Source organism: Lepidochelys olivacea, assembly GCF_965140295.1.
Source record: "Lepidochelys olivacea isolate rLepOli2 genome assembly, chromosome: 17".
Taxonomy (NCBI): domain Eukaryota; kingdom Metazoa; phylum Chordata; order Testudines; family Cheloniidae; genus Lepidochelys; species Lepidochelys olivacea.
Window position 1 is genome coordinate 1,353,431 of NC_140427.1, and position 18,759 is coordinate 1,372,189.

Below are 18,759 nucleotides of genomic sequence, written 5' to 3' on the forward strand. Positions count from 1 at the left end.
CTCTTGTTGTGGGGCAAAAATACAAACTAAATAACTGTTCTTAAAGTACGGTCAAATGTAGGAAAAAAGTTTAATTTATAGTAATCTTAGGTAATTTGTAACTATATTAGGTAAAAATATTCACTTTTTAAAAAAAATTGTCTATATCCCTTCCAAAAAACACCCCACACACAGACCAAAAAACAGGCAAACTACAGAGGAAGTTTTTTGCAATTTTAAACCATTCACATACATGACCTAGCTGTTTCCTCACCAGACAGTTGATCATTCAGATCTTTTTATTTGACACATATTTTGCCTTTATTTCCTTTATTGTTCTTACTAATTGACATTAGTCCGTACTTGAAAGTATGTTCCTCAAAACCCTCTTTTCCATGCATTGTGAAATGAAGATTCAGTGCCAGTGGAAACCCTAAAAAGAAAAGGAGGACTTGTGGCACCTTAGAGACTAACAAATGTATTTGAGCATAAGCTTTCATGAGCTACAGCTCACTTCATCGGATGCATGCAGTAGAAAACTTTATAACAAGTGTTTGCTGTGTGATGAAGTAAAAGGGTTTATTTATAGTGTACTAGTGTCTGACCGACTTCCCTTTGTATAAACCGTACACATTAATAGGCAAATAATGAGATCCCCAGGTTAACTCTAAGGCTTGAGGATTTAATACAAGGACTAAATATTGAAGCAATGTTGTAATGTTTTGAAATAATCAGTTTTAAAAGCCAGTGTCCTTACCTATTTTACTATACTATTACCATCTGAGATTATTAAAACTCATTTTTAATTTACTTTTCACTATACTTTTCTTTTGTGCTTTGTAATGCTTCCATCATTAGTTTAGTTTTCTGGTAGTTATACATTAACAGAAGACTGGGCTGCAAATACTGTAACGGAATGTTTAAATCCAAACAAGTCCCAGCTCTTCATTAAAAGGTTTCTAGGGGCGCTGTAGAACAACACACTTTCATGCTAAAGCGGAATAATACATTAATCATACAAAATACCAGCATTCAATGCAAAGAACCAAACCACCATTTTTAGGATCAATAATTTACCTTTAATTTTTTTAAACATTTCGCAGTTTGTTACAAGAAACAAAATACTTGCTAATGAAAGATACACATTTTAACCCCTTTTCCAAAATAATAGAAATATTTAAGCATATTCCCTAACCTAAATACTGATGACTGAACTGGCAATATTAAATAGCTCTGAGTGAGCAAATTCACTCACTATTTTGACTCCTTGTGTTCATTACTTCTAACATCTACACTCCTACCCCCTATAGGGAGTCCTTAAAATCATATTCTAATTTTCTTTATTCTGAATTATTCTCATCTGTCTCCTCCCCCGCCGCCCACAATTCAGTCTCTGCAAACAAATAAAGCAAACTAAGTGCTCAAACCAATGCCAGTCAGGTGGATTGACTGCCAGGGCTTAAATTCTTCATGGCAACTTGCTCAGTTTCTCTCAATTCCAGAAGGAAAAACAATCCTAATTCTTCCAAACCCAGGTTCTCTGCATGGCAGTGCAATGCATTTCTACTAAGTGAGCTACAGTGGATGTTCTTACTGCAAACTGAAGATAGACAACTAACAAGATACAAACATTTATAAAATAAACTTGATAAAAATGTTGCTAACATTATCCCAATGGAATTATGCCTACATTTTTACTTTCCTTCCACCAAAAATATATTTTTATTTTATAAATACATATTTTAATAGACAATCCGATCTGATTTTATGCAAAAAAAGTCACATTCAGATAGGTATTCTCAGTGTAGCATTAAAGTAAAAGCAGACATTACAGTAGGAAGGCATTAGCACAGTGATTCTAGGGAAGTGTTCACTAAATCATATAAATGGATCTACAAACGTACAGTACCATCTGTTTAGACTATGCCATGATTCAGAAGATAATGCATCTGGCATTTCATGCCCAGCATATCACTCTTGTGTTTGCATGTTGATAAAGAGCTGTCGGAGACTTTAAGTATAAATCTGATTTTAAAATTAAAACATTTATGTAAACTTCACTAGTACTTACATTTGGGGTTCAGAAAAACAACTGCTAACAGAAGCTATGAGCTAAGGTTTTCCTTTAACAGAAAAACAGTTAAAGCTGTCAGGACCTTACAGTTCTTAGTTCCAGTTAACCAAAATCTACCGTGTAGTTTCTCAGTTGTTCCACTTCTGTTTCTTTCAAGTGGTAGCACTGGTTCCTGGAATCCAGCTCCTAGTCAGACTTGGTTAACTGGAGCTATTTGCCAATTCAACTTTTCACAGAGATTACAGAGATTTATTAACAGATTATTTTTACAATACATACGAGGCATGGAGGTTGAATGTCAGGAGCACCAACGAAACGATAGGTGCTGTTCAACCAAAAACAAACAGTTTCTACCAAGTGTTCACAATTTAAGAGGATAGTTCAATAGACACCCCTAGACATGCACACTCTTCAACAGTGTCTTTTATAATAGTACAGGGTCTTCAAATTTTACAACCAAGGGCAGCACTGGCCACTTCCCTGAGCCAAAGGATTGCATCTAATGGTCATAAAATGGAGCATGTTGCACTTGTTTTCTTCTTTAAGAAAGGTTTGACCCAGGGAGACCAGGTTCTGACACACAGTGCTCCATCCTTGATGCAAGTGAGTAGGCAGTTTGGATTAAGATGAAGCTTGCGTGTTGGAACTTTTAGCCTGTATCTCTATATTAAAGATATGTGCAGTTGCAGGTTGCACTTTTGCTACCTTGTACGAGCATTTTCAGTGTGACCCAATGGCTGACAGACAAGCCAAGCAGTTCCATCTTACTGATCTGCTCATACAACAAGACTTTTTATTACAAAAGAGACTGTGAGCAAGAACATTAACATAACATCTTGTTTTTAATCTTGAAATGAAGAGACTGCCTACATTTAATCAGGCTCAAAAATCCTCCCCAGTCAACGATGATAATGGAATAGTCAATTAATGCACAAACCATCTCACAGCATAAAGGACATATACTATATCTGCAGGAATCTTTTCTCTTGATCATCATTGGTCCAAGGCCAGAGCATATAAAAATGTATTGGTCATGAAAGCATTTGTCCTGTTCCAACAATATGTTTCTAGTCTAGCAATCTGTGAAATATTGGACCATATAGTAAAGGTATTAATTTAATGTTATTTTTGCTATTTGAAAACCTCCCTATATTTCCAAGGAACTTAAATTATAAAGATCTAGAAAAGAGAAAGTCCAATACTTTGTCCACCTAGAATAACTAAATTGAGACATAATTGATTTCCTTATTTCAAGAAGAGTTATGTCAGTGCAGGTCTGACTAGATGATTATGAGGGTCCCTTCTGGCCTTAAAGTCTATGAACGTTAGCAACAGCAGGAACTCCTACAGCATCAAACTTCACTTAAGTGAAGCACAGTGCAGGAAAATATTAACGTGTTCCCAGAGAGTACTAAGGGTTTTACAAAGTTAATTCAACAAATAAGAAAAGACATGATCAATATATTAATAATAAGGAACATCTAATCTCAAAGCTGGTCATCTTGATTACCCTCTTGCTCTTTTATCTCGCTTCAGTTCCAACATTTAATAGCCAGTGGCTTACAAATCAATAACATTAGAGATAATCCTTTATATCATTGCAAACTAGGGTCCCGACTCTCAAATGGTACTGTCATACATGGAATTCTCAATACAGTGGCTATTAAAATCATATATGGGGCTGGCGAAGAGGGTAATTAGAACACCCCAATTTTAAGAACATTTTTGTTAGTCTCTAAGGTGCCACAAGTACTCCTTTTCTTTTTGCGAATACAGACTAACACGGCTGCTACTCTGAAACCCAATTTTAAGGTGTACTGTCTTGGCTTGACCTGCTGGGTGTAAAGTGAATGCAATACCTATCTGGAAAGCTAGGATTTCAGAGCCTGGACACAAAGGTAAGCCCAGCATGGATTAATAGTCAATAGAGTAAACAGCTACAGGGAGAGTAGCTAAGAGCCTTCTGGAAACAATGAATGAAAAATGTTTTAATTTCAATTCTATCTTTTGCCAAAAATAAGGTATCAATTTTTAAAAGAAGTCATGGGCCTGATTCTAGAAGGGTGCCAAGTGCTTTTAATTCCCATTCAAACCAATGGTAGTTGAAGGCACTCAGCATCTTATAAGCATTTGGTTTTAAAATGATCTCTTATAGACAGTTTCTTTCATATGTAACTCTGCTCCTTCATATCGCAAAAAAAGTGACCCATCTTAAGATCAGAGGAAAGATTAGAAGTTTGTTACAAAATAAGCCCCAGAAGAAGGAAAATAATAATTTTGTCATAAAATTGCACTAAAACGATGAATATATTGGAAAAGCTCCTACTAGATTTTTCATGTATATTTCACAGATACGTGCAGTATAATTCGATGGATGTTGCATCAATATTACACAGCATATTTCTGCATGAGTAGCCAGAGTAGAAATGGAACCTGTCCATTAGCCAAGGCCTTTCTTTTTCTTTTTGTATTAATCTTAGATTATTTAAAAGTTGGAAACAATTTATGACAGCATACAGCTCTCTAGGTGAAAAACTGTTTGCAACTACAGAATGACAGTTACAGTGGACTGTAAAATTCTGTCTTCATAACACTTCTAGAGAAAGCTTCATACTGGTCTAAAGAATTCATAACTGTATCTCAGGCTGTCTTGTAACATTAGCACTTTGACAGTTTTTTTTCCATATTTGATTTTTGAAAAGAATAACTTATAAAGCAGCCATTGAAAACCCAAAGTCAAAAGATAATCAAGTAATTTACTCCATTAAATGGCTGAAAATTTTTCTCCTCTATTTTAAAGGATATCAGCATTTTTATTTATAGGACTGGGCAAACTAACTAGCTGTTAAACATTTCTACATAAATCATGATTTTTTTCTAGCCTGAAAATATAACCCCCCTGAATATGGGTCATGATCAGTTTTCCAAACTAGTCCCAGAATCTGGTCATGAATATTTCATTCTTTTTTTACACTTAGCCTCTCACTTGCAATAAAATGCAGTGTACCAAGAAGCCCATTCTGTAACTTATTGCACTTCTGGGAACGAAGTACCGTTTCTCTAGCTTCTTGTTCCTATGATTTGATAAAAGCAGGCAACCCCACAGCATATTTTGTTTAGCCACTTCCCATTTCAAAAGATATAACATTTTTAATCCTATAATCAACTAATACTTCAAGGGAATCTTTAAAAAGAGCAACAAGAGGTCGCAAAAAGAGAGTGTGAAAAGCAGCTGGGGACTAATGAATTTGAGTGTTTTCCAAATGGCTTGTTACAACATCACATACCAAGAGGATCCTTGAGATGACAACCCAATATATGAAAAGATAAGCTAAAAGGTGACATGGAACTGACACCACTTTCACAGCAGTGGACTAAGACATTAAAAGATGACATTTGAACTCTCTGCTCCTGGAACATGTATGTCTGCCGGCCAATGCTGGACAGGCACACTTGCCGTATGTAGCTGTTATAATTAAGCACAAGAGAGGTTAATATGGACAATGAATGAGTGATGGAAGATATTAGTATAGGGGAAGTATATGAAATAATGGCTAAAAACACTCTACTGTCTCCAAATAACAGTGTATTTTTTATATATTAATACATATCGACTATTTCAAAAGCTGTTCAATATTTCCATGAGTTTGGAAAGTCTCTTGATTTGTAAGACAGTATAACAGCCCTGATGCAAAAAAATACAAAAAACAATTTTAAATTGTCCAACGTTTTTTGTCAACTGTTTTTCATTTTCAGACGATTCACTGTGCCAAGATACATGGCTGATCAGACTTGAATATAAAAATAATTGGGAAAATTCCTTATAACCATCTTAAAATGGACAAGTCAGCCCTGGGCTGATTTTGCAGTTAGATACAATACAAAGAAGCGGTCATGACGACAGGTCTCATCTGGGTAGTATTTGCTGTTTTGTTATAGCAGTGAACTGTGTACACACACTTTGGCTACAGTTAATTTTTTAAACTAAGAATGATCTGTGTTGTGTCCCCACCTGCTGCAGTTGCCTCAGAAAACCATCAACTGTCCAACGTAAAAAACAAGCCAACCAAGAGCAAACAGTGACCCTTAGTATTATCACAATCCCACTGATGGCAGCTTTCTCAGACAAGGCCTCCCTTTTCAGGTGATGGACGGTTACACTTGGAATAGTTTGCAATTTTCTTGGTTGACTAGGCTGTGACTGGAGGAAAGGTGTTAGTAACAACTGGAAATGGTATTTTAAAAAATTGTTACAATCGGATCTGTCTGAGGCTAATGTATAATGTTCCACTTAACTCACAGAATTAGACATAAAGACAATGTATTCATAGAAATAGCTATAAACTGCAAAGCTTAATTCTTCTGATACCAGTGAACCAAATTTTTTGAGTGAGGGTTTCATGACCATAAGTCGCCTGCAAACAAAAGGAAGAAAGCTTTCATCCTTTGCTTCTGTTCATTTTGGACCTTTTAATTGATTTTTATCTATTCTAATGTACAGTACAGCAGATTCTCTCTGATTCATTAGCTTGCTTTTGCCTCTCCTCTCCACTTCCCTGCTCCAAAGAGCAGCATACTATGAGAAACTTGGGCAAAACCGTTCTTAAACGCCTTACGCGGGACTGGAAGGGGCGCAATCATTTTGGCTAACCTATGTTGTACACTGACCATAGATGCACAGTGTCAAATTTACGCTCTCTGAGACATTAATAACTGGCCCAAAAAATTTTGGACAAAAACCAAACACACTTGACCATAAAATGCTTCAAATTCAGACATAAAAAGAAAAACCAGAAAGTCCATTCACTCGAATCACCTTCGAGAAACGGAACTACTTTCCTCTGACAACCCTACTGAAGCATCTTGTCTCTAAAGGTAGCTAAAGAAGAAATCTGATTCAGGGAAGAAAAGCTTACACCAGGTACAGGCTGAAAATTAACTGCCTGATAATGCCAAGCTAAACTAAAAACATATCTACTTCTTGACTGAAAGATTCAGCAAAGAACACAGAAGCTGAAATGAAAGAGGACAACGCTTGTGCGGACTTGCAGACCCTCAATAATAGGTTTCTAACAGAGGCAGAAAAAAAGGGCAGTTTAAGACAGACCTGTCATTGAATTACTGTCCTTCAGGGTGAGTTTCATTGTTTCCAGGATACCTTACAGGAAATGTTATGTGGAGGTAAAACATGTGCTGAGTTATAGATTTAGAGAGGTGCTCTCTCTCTAAAATCACACTTACATTTTGTTTCTCAGGATTAAAGACAAGACATTTTTATGTGGATGTACAAATGAAGTTAGGATTAAAACTGTGCCCTTTGAAGCATTCAGAAACAGAATCAGATAAAGATATGCATCTCTGTATTTGCATTAGACTTCTGCTTGTTCACAGGCTCTTCCACCCCACATTCTAAGAGAGAGCAATTGTACAAAGAGAGGCTTAATAATGAAAACATGGATCTGGAGAATTTGGGCCCAGAATTCCTGGATTTATACTAACTGGATGATATATCAGGACATTTTTACACAGAGCTATTTAAAGAGCCTCAGACTCTGGTGACCAAAGATCACTCATTGGAGTGGAACTGTGTTTAGAGTTCTTGAAGGACTGGGTTCTGCTTCAAAGCTCAGGGAAGATGAAAGACTTCAACAAGTTTAGTCATGAAACTCCTACAAGCAAAGAGTCCTTGGTTCATGGACCTGTGCTCAGCTGACCCTGGAAGTCAACTGCAGGAAGGTGGTAGAATCCCTGACAATTTCTACAGGAAAGGAAAGGCCAGCACGGCTCTGCTGTCCACTCAGTACTCATGGTCCTCCACTGTACGAATAATCTGCCTTGTTGTGCATCACCAGCTTGTTGTCTACAAAGTAGAAACTGTCCGACTGTGTCTCATAGGGGTGAAGGATCATCTCTCGAACTGCAAAAGAAGTTGCACATTGGTAAATTTTTGTTTTTACCTCACACAAATCGATAGACTGTAAATCTGGTGTTTTCTTCAGCAGTTATACCAGGATGTATAAAGATACAGTTTACATGGTTGTTCTGGTAACAATTAATGGCCATCCCGAAGCAAGTGACCAGGAGAAATCATACTGTCTAGGTACTTACCTGCCCTCCATAGTAACTAAGCGCCTCATGCGTAGGGTGCTGAGAAAAATCAAAGATTTGTTAAAGAAAGTTCACAGCAGTGTCATGGGTCCGGTACTGATTTTCATGAGATATGCATGGAATACAGTCAGCAACAGGTCACTGCTGCATTCTTTTGTATAAAACCGGCCACTGAGTCCCTCATGAATTGCTGTGATTTATTCTGGTGGCTGCAAATTACGATCTCCCTCTCTTCCTATCTCAAAAAGAAAAGGAGGACTTGTGGCACCTTCGAGACTAACCAATTTATTTGAGCATGAGCTTTCGTGAGCTACAGTTCACTCCATCGGATGCATACTGTGGAAAGTGTAGACGATCTTTTTATACACACAAAGCATGAAAAAAATACCTCCCCCCACCCCACTCTCCTGCTGGTAATAACTTATCTAAAGTGATCACTCTCCTTACAATGTGTATGATAATCAAGTTGGGCCATTTCCAGCACAAACCCAGGTTCCCCCCCCGCCCCCCCCCACACAAACCCACTCTCCTGTTGGTAATAGCTTATCTAAAGTGACCACTCTCCTTACAACGTGTATGATAATCAAATAAATTGGTTAGTCTCTAAGGTGCCACAAGTACTCCTTTTCTTTTTGCAAATACAGACTAACACGGCTGTTACTCTGAAATCTTCCTATCTGCTCAGCTGCTCACCTGCAGACGGTTTTCTGGAACATGAGCAGCCACAGCGTAAGTGGGGAGGTGAAGTGTGCACCAGCTGCCAAGTCCCCCCAAACGGCTGTAATTTTCCCATCAGCAGGCACTGGTCTCATGCTCAGTGTGACATCAGAACAGTAGTTTGGGGGGATTCAGTAACTGGCGTGTCTCCAGCTCCCCACTCAGGCCGCTCACATTCCAAGCAGTGGCCTTGCATAAAACTAGCTACCAAGTGTGCAGCAGATGAGCCAGATTGGTGCCCGCCCACCCGGCAGAAGAAAGGAAGACGGGGAGAAAAAAAATCTGCAGCTGGCTGAGGAAATGAAAGCATGAGGAAATGAAAGCAGTCGGGGGGGGGGGGGGGGGAAGCGATTTAGCAGACGATTTTACACAAGGCAGCACTGCTCCAACAGGAGGCTGCCACACACCATGAGCTGCGCCAAGCACCAAACTGCATATGCAGAGGCCCCCTCTCTGCTGTTGGAAAAATCGCAGTACTGGACTACTTTTGTGATTTCTGCACAGTCCATCGAACTATAGTTTCTCAGGGGCCTATTAATAAGCATTAATGTGCTTCTCCTTGCAACACTTCTGTGAGATGGGAAGAATCATCTCCATTTTACTGATGGGCAACTGAAGCACAAAAAAGCGAAGTGATTTGCTCAAGATCACACATGAAGTCTGTGACAGGGCAGGAAGTGAACCATGATCTCCTTGGGTTCTAGTCTAGTGCTTTAAGCATAAAGCCTTCCTTTCTAAGCACAAGGTTTAAAAGGGAGCCAGGGGTGAGGGGAGCAGAGGGGTGCTACGCTCAAAAAGTGACTAGGGACATGCCATTCTTACTCAGAATTTGCTTCCTGTGAGCACGACTGACACTCGAAAGTGGATACCATTCCACAGGCAATACAGAAATCTCTTCATATTAAGGTTCCACTTACAAGCTTTTCAATAAGCGACCGGTAGATGTTTTAATAAATGGGTAAACAATTATTAGTGTCGAACAGGTTGCTTATAAACACTTTCCACTGATATGCTGATAACCACCTATATATAAAACATACTTCTCAGGCCTGTTACATGCTGACATCATCTATCAATCATTAGACCCTGCACAGCCTGTTTATAACTGAAATTAATATAGCGCGACCAATACATCTACAGAAGAGTGAGCACTCTCTCTGTTGATCGTTTTCAGCGATGGTAAATTCTGAGTGCAGAATCTTATCTCTGAAGAAGAGGTAGAAAAAAAAAATACTGCTCAATTTTTGAGTCCTAGGTAGTTTGCAGAGCTGGCATTTAGGCAGAAAAACTCAAAACTTGGCACATTTGACATGACTGTTGTTGAAAGAATAAACATGAAGCTACAACCCCCTGCCCCAGAGTTACTCTTTTGCTGATAGCCAAAGCCCCAGGGACTTGGGCCAAATCATTTACATCTAATGTGCAACAATCCTGATTTCTACCGCTCAGCTGCACTAAGTTATACAGCAATGTTAAGTGATTTTGTAATTACTTAGGTCTTCACAGTTTGATGGAAATAATTCTAAAAATGCACCACAAAACGAAATGTTGTAGCCGCATCAATCCCACAATATTAGAGACACAAGATGGGTGAAGTAATATTTTTCATTGGACCAACTTCTGTTGGTAAGAGACCAGCACAGCCATTTCAGCGGTGGTTGTACATCTGGCACAAGAATATGATTTCTCTATTAACACTGATGCTTCCAAGTGGTTTTTGTACTCTCCCATTCCCACTTCACAATAAATACATAGCTCCATTTGAGATGGAGTCCTCCAAAATACCGCCGTTTATCGTCCCTCCCTGGCAACCCATTGACTGGAAGAACTTACTGAGATCCTCCGAGAGCTGTGGGAATTCATAGATGTGTTCACAAGTGTTTTTACTGCTGGGGATGCAGAACCCAAATTCAAAATCAAAGCTCTTGAGCAGCTGATCCCGGAAGTAGTGCCTCTCAATCATGCGGAAGTTATTAATAGGCTTGTCCCCTACTGTGAACTCTACCCTGCAATGGAGAAAAAGGAAGATTGAAACAGGGAGTTTTGTTCCTGGCCAAAAGTTTGCTGCTCACCACCACGCACAACTGTGTCCTTTTAAACAATGCTGAAAATCTTAAAGTAACTGCTCCTAAAACATGCTTGTATAAAGGCACACAGTGTGATGCTACAAATCAGCCAGGAAACAAAGCAATCAGGATTACACAATGCACACAACTATTTTTCCTGCACAGAAGTGAAATACAAGTGTGAATTTCACAGTTTAAATCACCATCAGTAGAGGAAAAGCTGCTCAAACATACTGCATAAACAGCAGAGCATTCAGCACAGCTTCCTTGGTATAGGTGGATTTTTTTCAAAAGCCATTTTATTTAGGGCTCTCAAGCAATTAAAAAAATGAATCACAATTAATCGCACTAAAACAATAGAATACCATTTATTTAAATATTTTTGGATATTTTCTACATTTTCAAATATACTGATTTCAGTTACAACACAGAATACAAAGTGCACAGTGCTCACTTAATATTTATTTTTGATAAGTATTTGCACTGTAAAAGAAATAGTATTTTTCAGTTCACCTAATATGAGTACTGTAGTGCCATCTCGATCATGAAAGTTGAATTTACAAATGTAGAATTATGGACAAAAAAAACTTGCATTCAAAAATAAGACAATGTAAAATTTTAGAGCCTGCAAGTCACTCACTTCTACTTGTTCAGCCAATTGCTCAGACAAACAAGTTTGTTTACATTTGCAGGAGATAATGCTGCCCACTTCTTGTTTACAATGTCACCTGAAAGCGAGAACAGGTGTTCACATGGCACGGTTGTACCTGGCATTGCAAGATATCTACATGCCAGATGCACTAAAGATTGATATGTCCCTTCATGCTTCAACCACCATTCCAGAAGACTTGAGTTCATGCTGATGATGGGTTCTGCTCGAAAACAAACCAGAGCAGTGCAGACCAACGCATGTTCGTTTTCATTATCTGAGTCAAATGCCAACAGCAAAAGGTTGATTTTCTTTTTTGGTGGTTTGGGTTCTGTAGTTTCTGCATTGGAGTGTTTTTCTTTTAAGACTTCTGAAAGCAAGCTCCACACCTCGTCCCTTTCAAATTTTGGAAGGCACTTCAGATTCTTAAACCTTGAGTGGAGTGCTGTAGCTATCTTTAGAAATCTCAGATCAGTACCTTTGCGTTTTGTGAAATCTGCAGTGAAAGTGTTCTTAAAATGAACACCATGTGCTGCGTCATCACCCAAGACTGCTATAACATGAAATATATGGCAGAATGCGGGTAAAACGGAGCAGGGGACATCCAATTCTCCCCCAAGGAGTTAACTCACAAATTTAATTAATGCTTATTTTTTTAAATGAGTGTCATCAGCATGGAAGCATGTCCTCTGGAATGGTGGCCGAAGCACGAAGGGGCATACGAATGTTTAGCATATCTGGCATGTAAATATCTTGCAATTCCAGCTACAAAAGTGCCATGCAAATGTCTGTTCTCACTTTCTGGTGACATTGTAAATAAGAAGAGAGCAGCATTATCTCCTGTAAATGTAAACAAACTTGTTTGTCTTAGCGATTAGCTAAATAAGAAGTAGGCCTGAGTGGACTGGTAGGCTCTGAATTTTTACATTGTTTTGTTTTTGAGTGCAGTCATGTAACAAAACAAAAAAAAAATCTACATTGTCATGAAAGTGCAACTTACAAAAGAGATTGCACTACAGTACTTGTATGAGGTGAACTGAAAAATACTATTTATTTTGTTTATCGTTTTTACAGTGTAAATATTTGTAAGCAAAAATATATACACACTTAGATTTCAATTACAACATGGAATACATATAAAAATGTAGAAAAACATCCAAAATATTTAATAAATTTCAATTGGTATTCTATTATTTAACATTGCAATTAAAACTGCGATTAATCGTGATTAATTTTTTTAGTTAATCGCGTGAGTTAACTGTGATTAATCAACAGCCCTAATTTTAATGCTTTTTAATGGTGCTAGATGAAGAGCTCTAAACTAGAAACTCACATCCTCTGTCTACAAAACAATCCCAGAAGAGAGAGAAGCAGGACAAGCTTCTGATCACGGCTCCCCACTGTGCTTCTATCCTAACCAGGAGGCATGACCACTTAGGGTTAGAAGGAAATTATTCATGTAGGCTCAGCTGTATGCAACGTTGGCACACTTTACCCTGAGTACAATCAGATAGCATGTCCCCACCCCAAATGAAAGTGAATATTTATTGCTTGAACAGAGTAGGATGAAGAGGTTGGCAAGCAACTTTGATTCTTTGTCCCAAACAGTAAGGATGTGGATTCTCAACCACAGCACAACGTTGGGGGTGCTTGTTTTAAGACTCTAGAGGCAGAAACCTTCACTTTGTTCCTAAACCTTCTGCCTCCAAGTTCTCATTCTTTAAAATTCAACCTTTAATTAGCATTTAATCAGACACCCTAAGAGCAGCAAAAATGCTGTTTGTCTTCTTTAAAAGTTAGATTAATGCAAACCCCTTATTAGAATAGCCCTGCTTTGAAACTGTAAGAGTTTCCCAAATTCCAGTCTGACATGAATCCAGATGAGTGACTTCTACACACCTGAAACCTGGGATTGGTACTGAAACAGCAGCTGCTGTTTATTTAATTAAAGTATTGTAGATGTGATGCTATAATACTGATGGGCATAAAGCACTTTGCTGTACTAATTTATACGTAAGTGAACATGGAGAAAACAAGGAAAACAAAAGGATCAGACACAGCCTGTTCTTCGAGTGATTGTTCATGTCCATTCCAAGCAGGTGTGTGCACGCCGAGTGCACGCCAGCTGGAAGATTTTTCCCCTAGCAGTGTCCGTACGGTTGGCCTGGGCGCCCCCTGGGGTGGCGCCTTCATGGCGCCCAATATCGAGCCCCGCCGACCCCCACCCCCTCAGTTCCTTCTTACTGCCCGTGACGGCTAGCTGGAACTTTGCTCGCTCTTGCAGCAAGCGCCTTAGCAGTGTTTTTGTTCTTAGTTTCAGAGTAGCAGCCGTGTTAGTCTGTATTCGCAAAAAGAAAAGGAGGACTTGTGGCTCCTTAGAGACTAACACATTGATTTGAGCATAAGCTTTCGTGAGCTACAGATGAAGCATCTGATGAAGTGAGCTGTAGCTCACGAAGGCTTATGCTCAAATCAATGTGTTAGTCTCTAAGGTGCCACAAGTCCTCCTGTTCTTTCTGTACTTATCACATAGGTAGTAGTGTTTGGTAGATCGTTAGTTTCCCCTCCGGGGGTATGCCTGGGACTCCAGGGTTTAAACTGAGTCCTGTGGCAAGTTTATGCCCAAGAGTGATCCTCACTCATCCTGCCTGCGGTGCTTGGTGAGACTCACCAAAAGGACAAGTGCCGCATTTGCAAGGGTTTTCCGCCCAAGAACCTTTAAGGACAGAGAGCAGAGACAAACTCCTGCTCATGGAGGCAGCTCTGAGACCGCAGTCCGACCCAGGACCCAACGACCCGGCACCGAGCACGTCCTCTTCGGTGTGCAGCACTCTGGCGCCAACGGCGTGCGAACTGGGCCAGACGAAGGACTCTAAAGCCCACCGGCACCGCCACTCTTAGGGACATAGGGCGTTGGCATCAGTTCGGCACTGTTCTCCGTTTCTGGTGCCGGTAAAGAAGAAGAGGCCAGTGAGGGACCAATCACCCCCCCTCCCCCGAAGCCTAAGGGGCCAGTGCCGTTTGCGAGTGGCTCAGCACAGACCGCTTCCACCCAGGGTCTCGTCGACTCCTGCCCCGGCCGGGGTCCAGTCGAGGCTGAACCTTCCTCAGTCCCTGGACCATCTGGTGGACATACAACCACCATCAATGCCAGAGGCGTTCAAGGCGGCAATGGACCTGATGTGCCTCCCGGTGCCGGCCTCCTCCCAAAGGAGGGACAAGTCCCCGGCGACCGCACGGCCCGTTTCACTCCAGGGGCAAGCCATCTTCACCCGACGAAGCGGTCGTGGGGACTTCACCGGCCCCAGCTTTGGAGGACAACCAGGTTCTTCAACAGCTTTTGAAGTAGGCCACCCAAAGCCTGGGGATTCAGGCAGAGGAGGTAGAAGACGACTTTGACCCGGTCATAGACATCCTGGCTCCCTCCGGCCCATCCAGGGTTGCACTGCCATTCATCAAGTCAATAACAAACATCTAAGAACTTGTGGCAAACCCCTGCTTCTCTGGCACCTACGGCCAAGAAATCTGAGTGCCGCTACTTTGTTCCCTCTAAAGGGTATGAATACCTTTATACCCACCCTCCTCCGGGTGGTCGACGCGGCCAATCAGAGAGAACGTCAGGGGTTTCAAGGCTCCACCCCTTAAAACAGGGATGCCAAGAACCTGGACCTGTTTGGCCGGAAGGTCTACTCCACAGCAGGTCTACAGCTTCGATTAGCCAACCAACGGGCCATAGTAAGCCGCTACGGACATAACACCTGTTCGTCCATGGCAAAATTTACGGAGCTTCTGCCCCAGGAAGCTCAGGGGGAGTTCTCTGTGCTCGTGGAGGAGGTGAAGTTAGTCTCCTGAGCGTCTTTACAAGCGGCCCTGGACGCGGCTGATGTGGCTTCTCGTACTTCAGCCACAGGGGTTGTCATGAGGAGAGGCTCCTGGCTACAGGTCTCTGGTTCCCCATGAGGTCCAACAGACCATTCAAGACCTTCCCTTCAAAGGTGTAGCTCTCTTCTCCGAGAAGACGGATAAGAGACTTCACAGCTTGAAGGACTCGAGGGCTACCCTTCGTTTGCTGGGGCTTCACACGCCTGCTACCCAGCGCAGACAGTTTAGGCCTCAACCTGCTCCTCGTCCTTATCAACCCCAGAACCGCCGGGACGCTCCACATAGGCGGAACAGGAGCACTCTGAGGAGGCAACGTCCTCCCCCTGGGCAAAACTCAGGCCAGCCTAGGGCCCCACAGGGCTCCAGACCACCCTTTTGAGGGTACGGTCGAGGACAGCTTGCCAGTTCGACCTTTGGATCCTTCCCATCTTACTTTCTCATCCCGTCTCTCCCCTTTCTACCGTGCCTGGTCTCAAATTACTTCGGATCGCTGGGTGCTCCGCACAGTAGAGGTGATATTCCATCCAATTCTGTACCCTCTGACCCCCCCAACCCCTTTCAGGGACCCCTCTCCCGAGCAACTTGTGTGTGAAGTTGTGCAGTCCCTCCTCTTGGTAGGGGCAGTGGAGGAGGTTCCTCAGGAGCTAAGGGGCAAGGGTTTTTACTCCCAGTACTTCCTAATACCAAAGGCCAAGGGGGGGGGGGGCTTCAGACCCATACTGGACCTGCGACAACTCAACAAGCACGTAAAGAAACTCAAGTTTCGCATGGTCTCGCTAACCTCCATTACCCCTCACTGGATCCAGGAGACTGGTACGCCACCCTCAACTTGAAGGATGCGTATTTTCATCTCTCAATAGTCGCACATCACAGACGCTACCTCAGGTTCGTGGTGAACACAGGCCACTACCAGTTTGCCGTCCTCCCATTCAGACTGTCGACTGCCCTGCGAGTATTCACAAAATACATGGCAGTCGTCGCGGCGTTCCTGGGCAAGCGCCAGATACAGGTCTTTCCATACCTCTATGACTAGCTGATCAAGAGTTGCTCGAGGGCCCAGGTGGAGGCTCAGGCCGAGTTTATAAGGAGGACCTTCCTCGACTTAGGTCTCCTCCTGAACGAGGAGAAATCCAATCTGTCCCCGATGCAGAGGATAGAGTTCATAGGCACGGTCCTGGACTCTACTCAAGCCAGAGCGTACCTCCCGGAGGCCAGGTTTCGCTCACTTCAGGACATCATACAAGGCCTCGGACAGTTCCCCACGATATCTGCAAGAAACAGTCTAAAGCTGCTGGGACACGTGGCCTCCTGCACTTACGTGGTGCAGCATGCCAGGCTCAGGCTGTGCCCACTCCAGTCTTGGCTGACGTCAGTGTACCGACCAGCCCGAGATGCGTTGGACAGGGTTGTAACCCGGCCCCGCCTGGTACTGGACTCCGTCCTACAGTGGCTCAACCCTTGAATGGTTTGCACAGGGGTACCTTTTGCCAGCCCTCAGCCCTCGCTCACCTTGGTGTCAGATGCCTCAGATCTGGGTTGGGGGGCTCACCTAGGGGACCTCAAGACCCAAGGCCTCTGGTCTCCGGTGGACCTCGCTCTTCACATCAATGTCAAAGAGCTGAGGGCAGTGCGTCTGGCCTGCTACACTTTCAAAACGCATATAACGGGCAGATGTGTTTCAATCCTCACGGACAACACCTCTGCGATGTTCTATACCAATAAAGGGGGGGTGCACATTCATTCCTCTCCCCTGTGCCGAGAAGCCTTTGCGCTGTGGGACTTCTGCACAGAGCACTCGATCCACCTGCAGGCCCCATACCTCCCACGGGTGCGAAACACGCTGGCGGACAGCCTCAGCCGCACCTTCAACAGCCACAAGTGGTCCCTTTGGCCAGATGCAGTGAGCTCAATCTGCCGGTTCTGGGGCTCTCCCCAGATAGACCTGTTCGTCACTCCGGACAACAAGAAATGTCAGACATTCTGTTCTCTAGGGAACCATGGTGATGGGTCCATGGGGGACACCCTCCTTCTCTCGTGGGAGGGCGGCCTGCTATATGCTTTCCCACCCATCCCGCTAGTCCACAGGGTGCTCCTCAAGATCCGCAGGGACCGGGCCCGAGTCATACTAACAGCGCCGGTGTGGCCGCGTCAGCAGTGGTTCACCTCGCTCCTGAAAATGTCCATAGCGGCCCCTCTCACCTTACCGCTGGTTCCTGACCTGATCACACGGGACCAGGGCCGTCTCCAGCACCCAAATCTGGAGTCGCTCCATCTTACTGTCTGGATGCTCCATGGTTAAGTGCCACAGAGCTCTCTTGTTCGGACCAGGTCAGGCAAGTCCTCCTGGGTAGTAGAAAGCCCTCCACCAGGGCTACTTACCTGGCCAAGTGGAAAAGGTTCTCCATCTGGGCAGAGCAACGTAGTTAGACACCGCTCCTCGCCCCCATGCCATTTATACTGGACTACCTCCTGGACTACCTCCTTCACCTAAAGCACCAGAACTTGTCCCGGTCATCAGTAAGGGTCCACTTGGCCGCTATCTCCGCCTTCCACCCGGGTTCAGACGGTCTCTCGGTCTTTGCAAACCCTATGGTCAGTCGTTTTCTCAAGGGTTTGGACAGGCTCTTCCCACACACGCATCAGCCTGTCCCTGCCTGGGACCTCAATTTAATACTCTCCAGGCTTACAGGCCCGCCATTTGAACCTCTGGCCACCTGCTCCCTGCTATCTCTCTCATTCAAGGTTGCATCCCTCATGGCAATTACCTTGGCCCAACGGGTCTCAGAGCTCAGGGCCCTCAAGTCTGAGCCCCCTTACACAGTTTTTCATAAGGATAAGGTTCAGCTGAGGCCTCATCCAGCTTTTCTCCCGAAGGTTGTCTCCCATTTTCCCATGACCCAGGACATCTTCCTCCCAGTGTTTTGTCCCAAGCCACACTCCTCCGATAGGGAGCGCAGGCTGCACTCACTGGACGTGCGTAGGGCCTTAGCCCTCTACATAGAGACAACTAAGTCGTTCCAGAAGTCCGTCCAACTCTTCGTAGCCATGGCAGACAGAATGAAGGGCTTTCTGGTATCATCTCAACGCATATCGTCCTGGATAACGTCCTGCATTAGGGAGTGCTACCCTGGCAAAGGAGCCCGCTCTGCAGATAACTGCTCACTCTACCAGGGCCCAGGCCTCCTCTGTGCCATTCCTGGCACAAGTCCCTATTCAGGAAATCTGCAGGGCAGCCACGTGGTCCTCGATACATACATTTACATCGCACTGTGCAATTACACAAC

The 18,759-nt window shown here is 43.1% G+C and overlaps 1 protein-coding gene across 1 annotated transcript in view; it reads right to left on the reverse strand.

Annotated features, from left to right (window-relative positions):
* Positions 1-1,058: 1,058 nt before the first annotated feature.
* Positions 1,059-18,759, reverse strand: part of UNC119 (unc-119 lipid binding chaperone) — a 41,915-nt gene continuing 24,214 nt past the window's right edge. Inside the window, exons 4-5 of the mRNA XM_084651065.1 lie at positions 10,712-10,884; positions 1,059-7,970 (exon numbers count right to left, since the gene is read on the reverse strand). Of these exons, the coding sequence (XP_084507191.1) occupies positions 7,858-7,970; positions 10,712-10,884 (286 nt within the window). The 3' untranslated portion in view covers positions 1,059-7,857. The remainder of the gene's footprint in view (positions 7,971-10,711; positions 10,885-18,759) is intronic.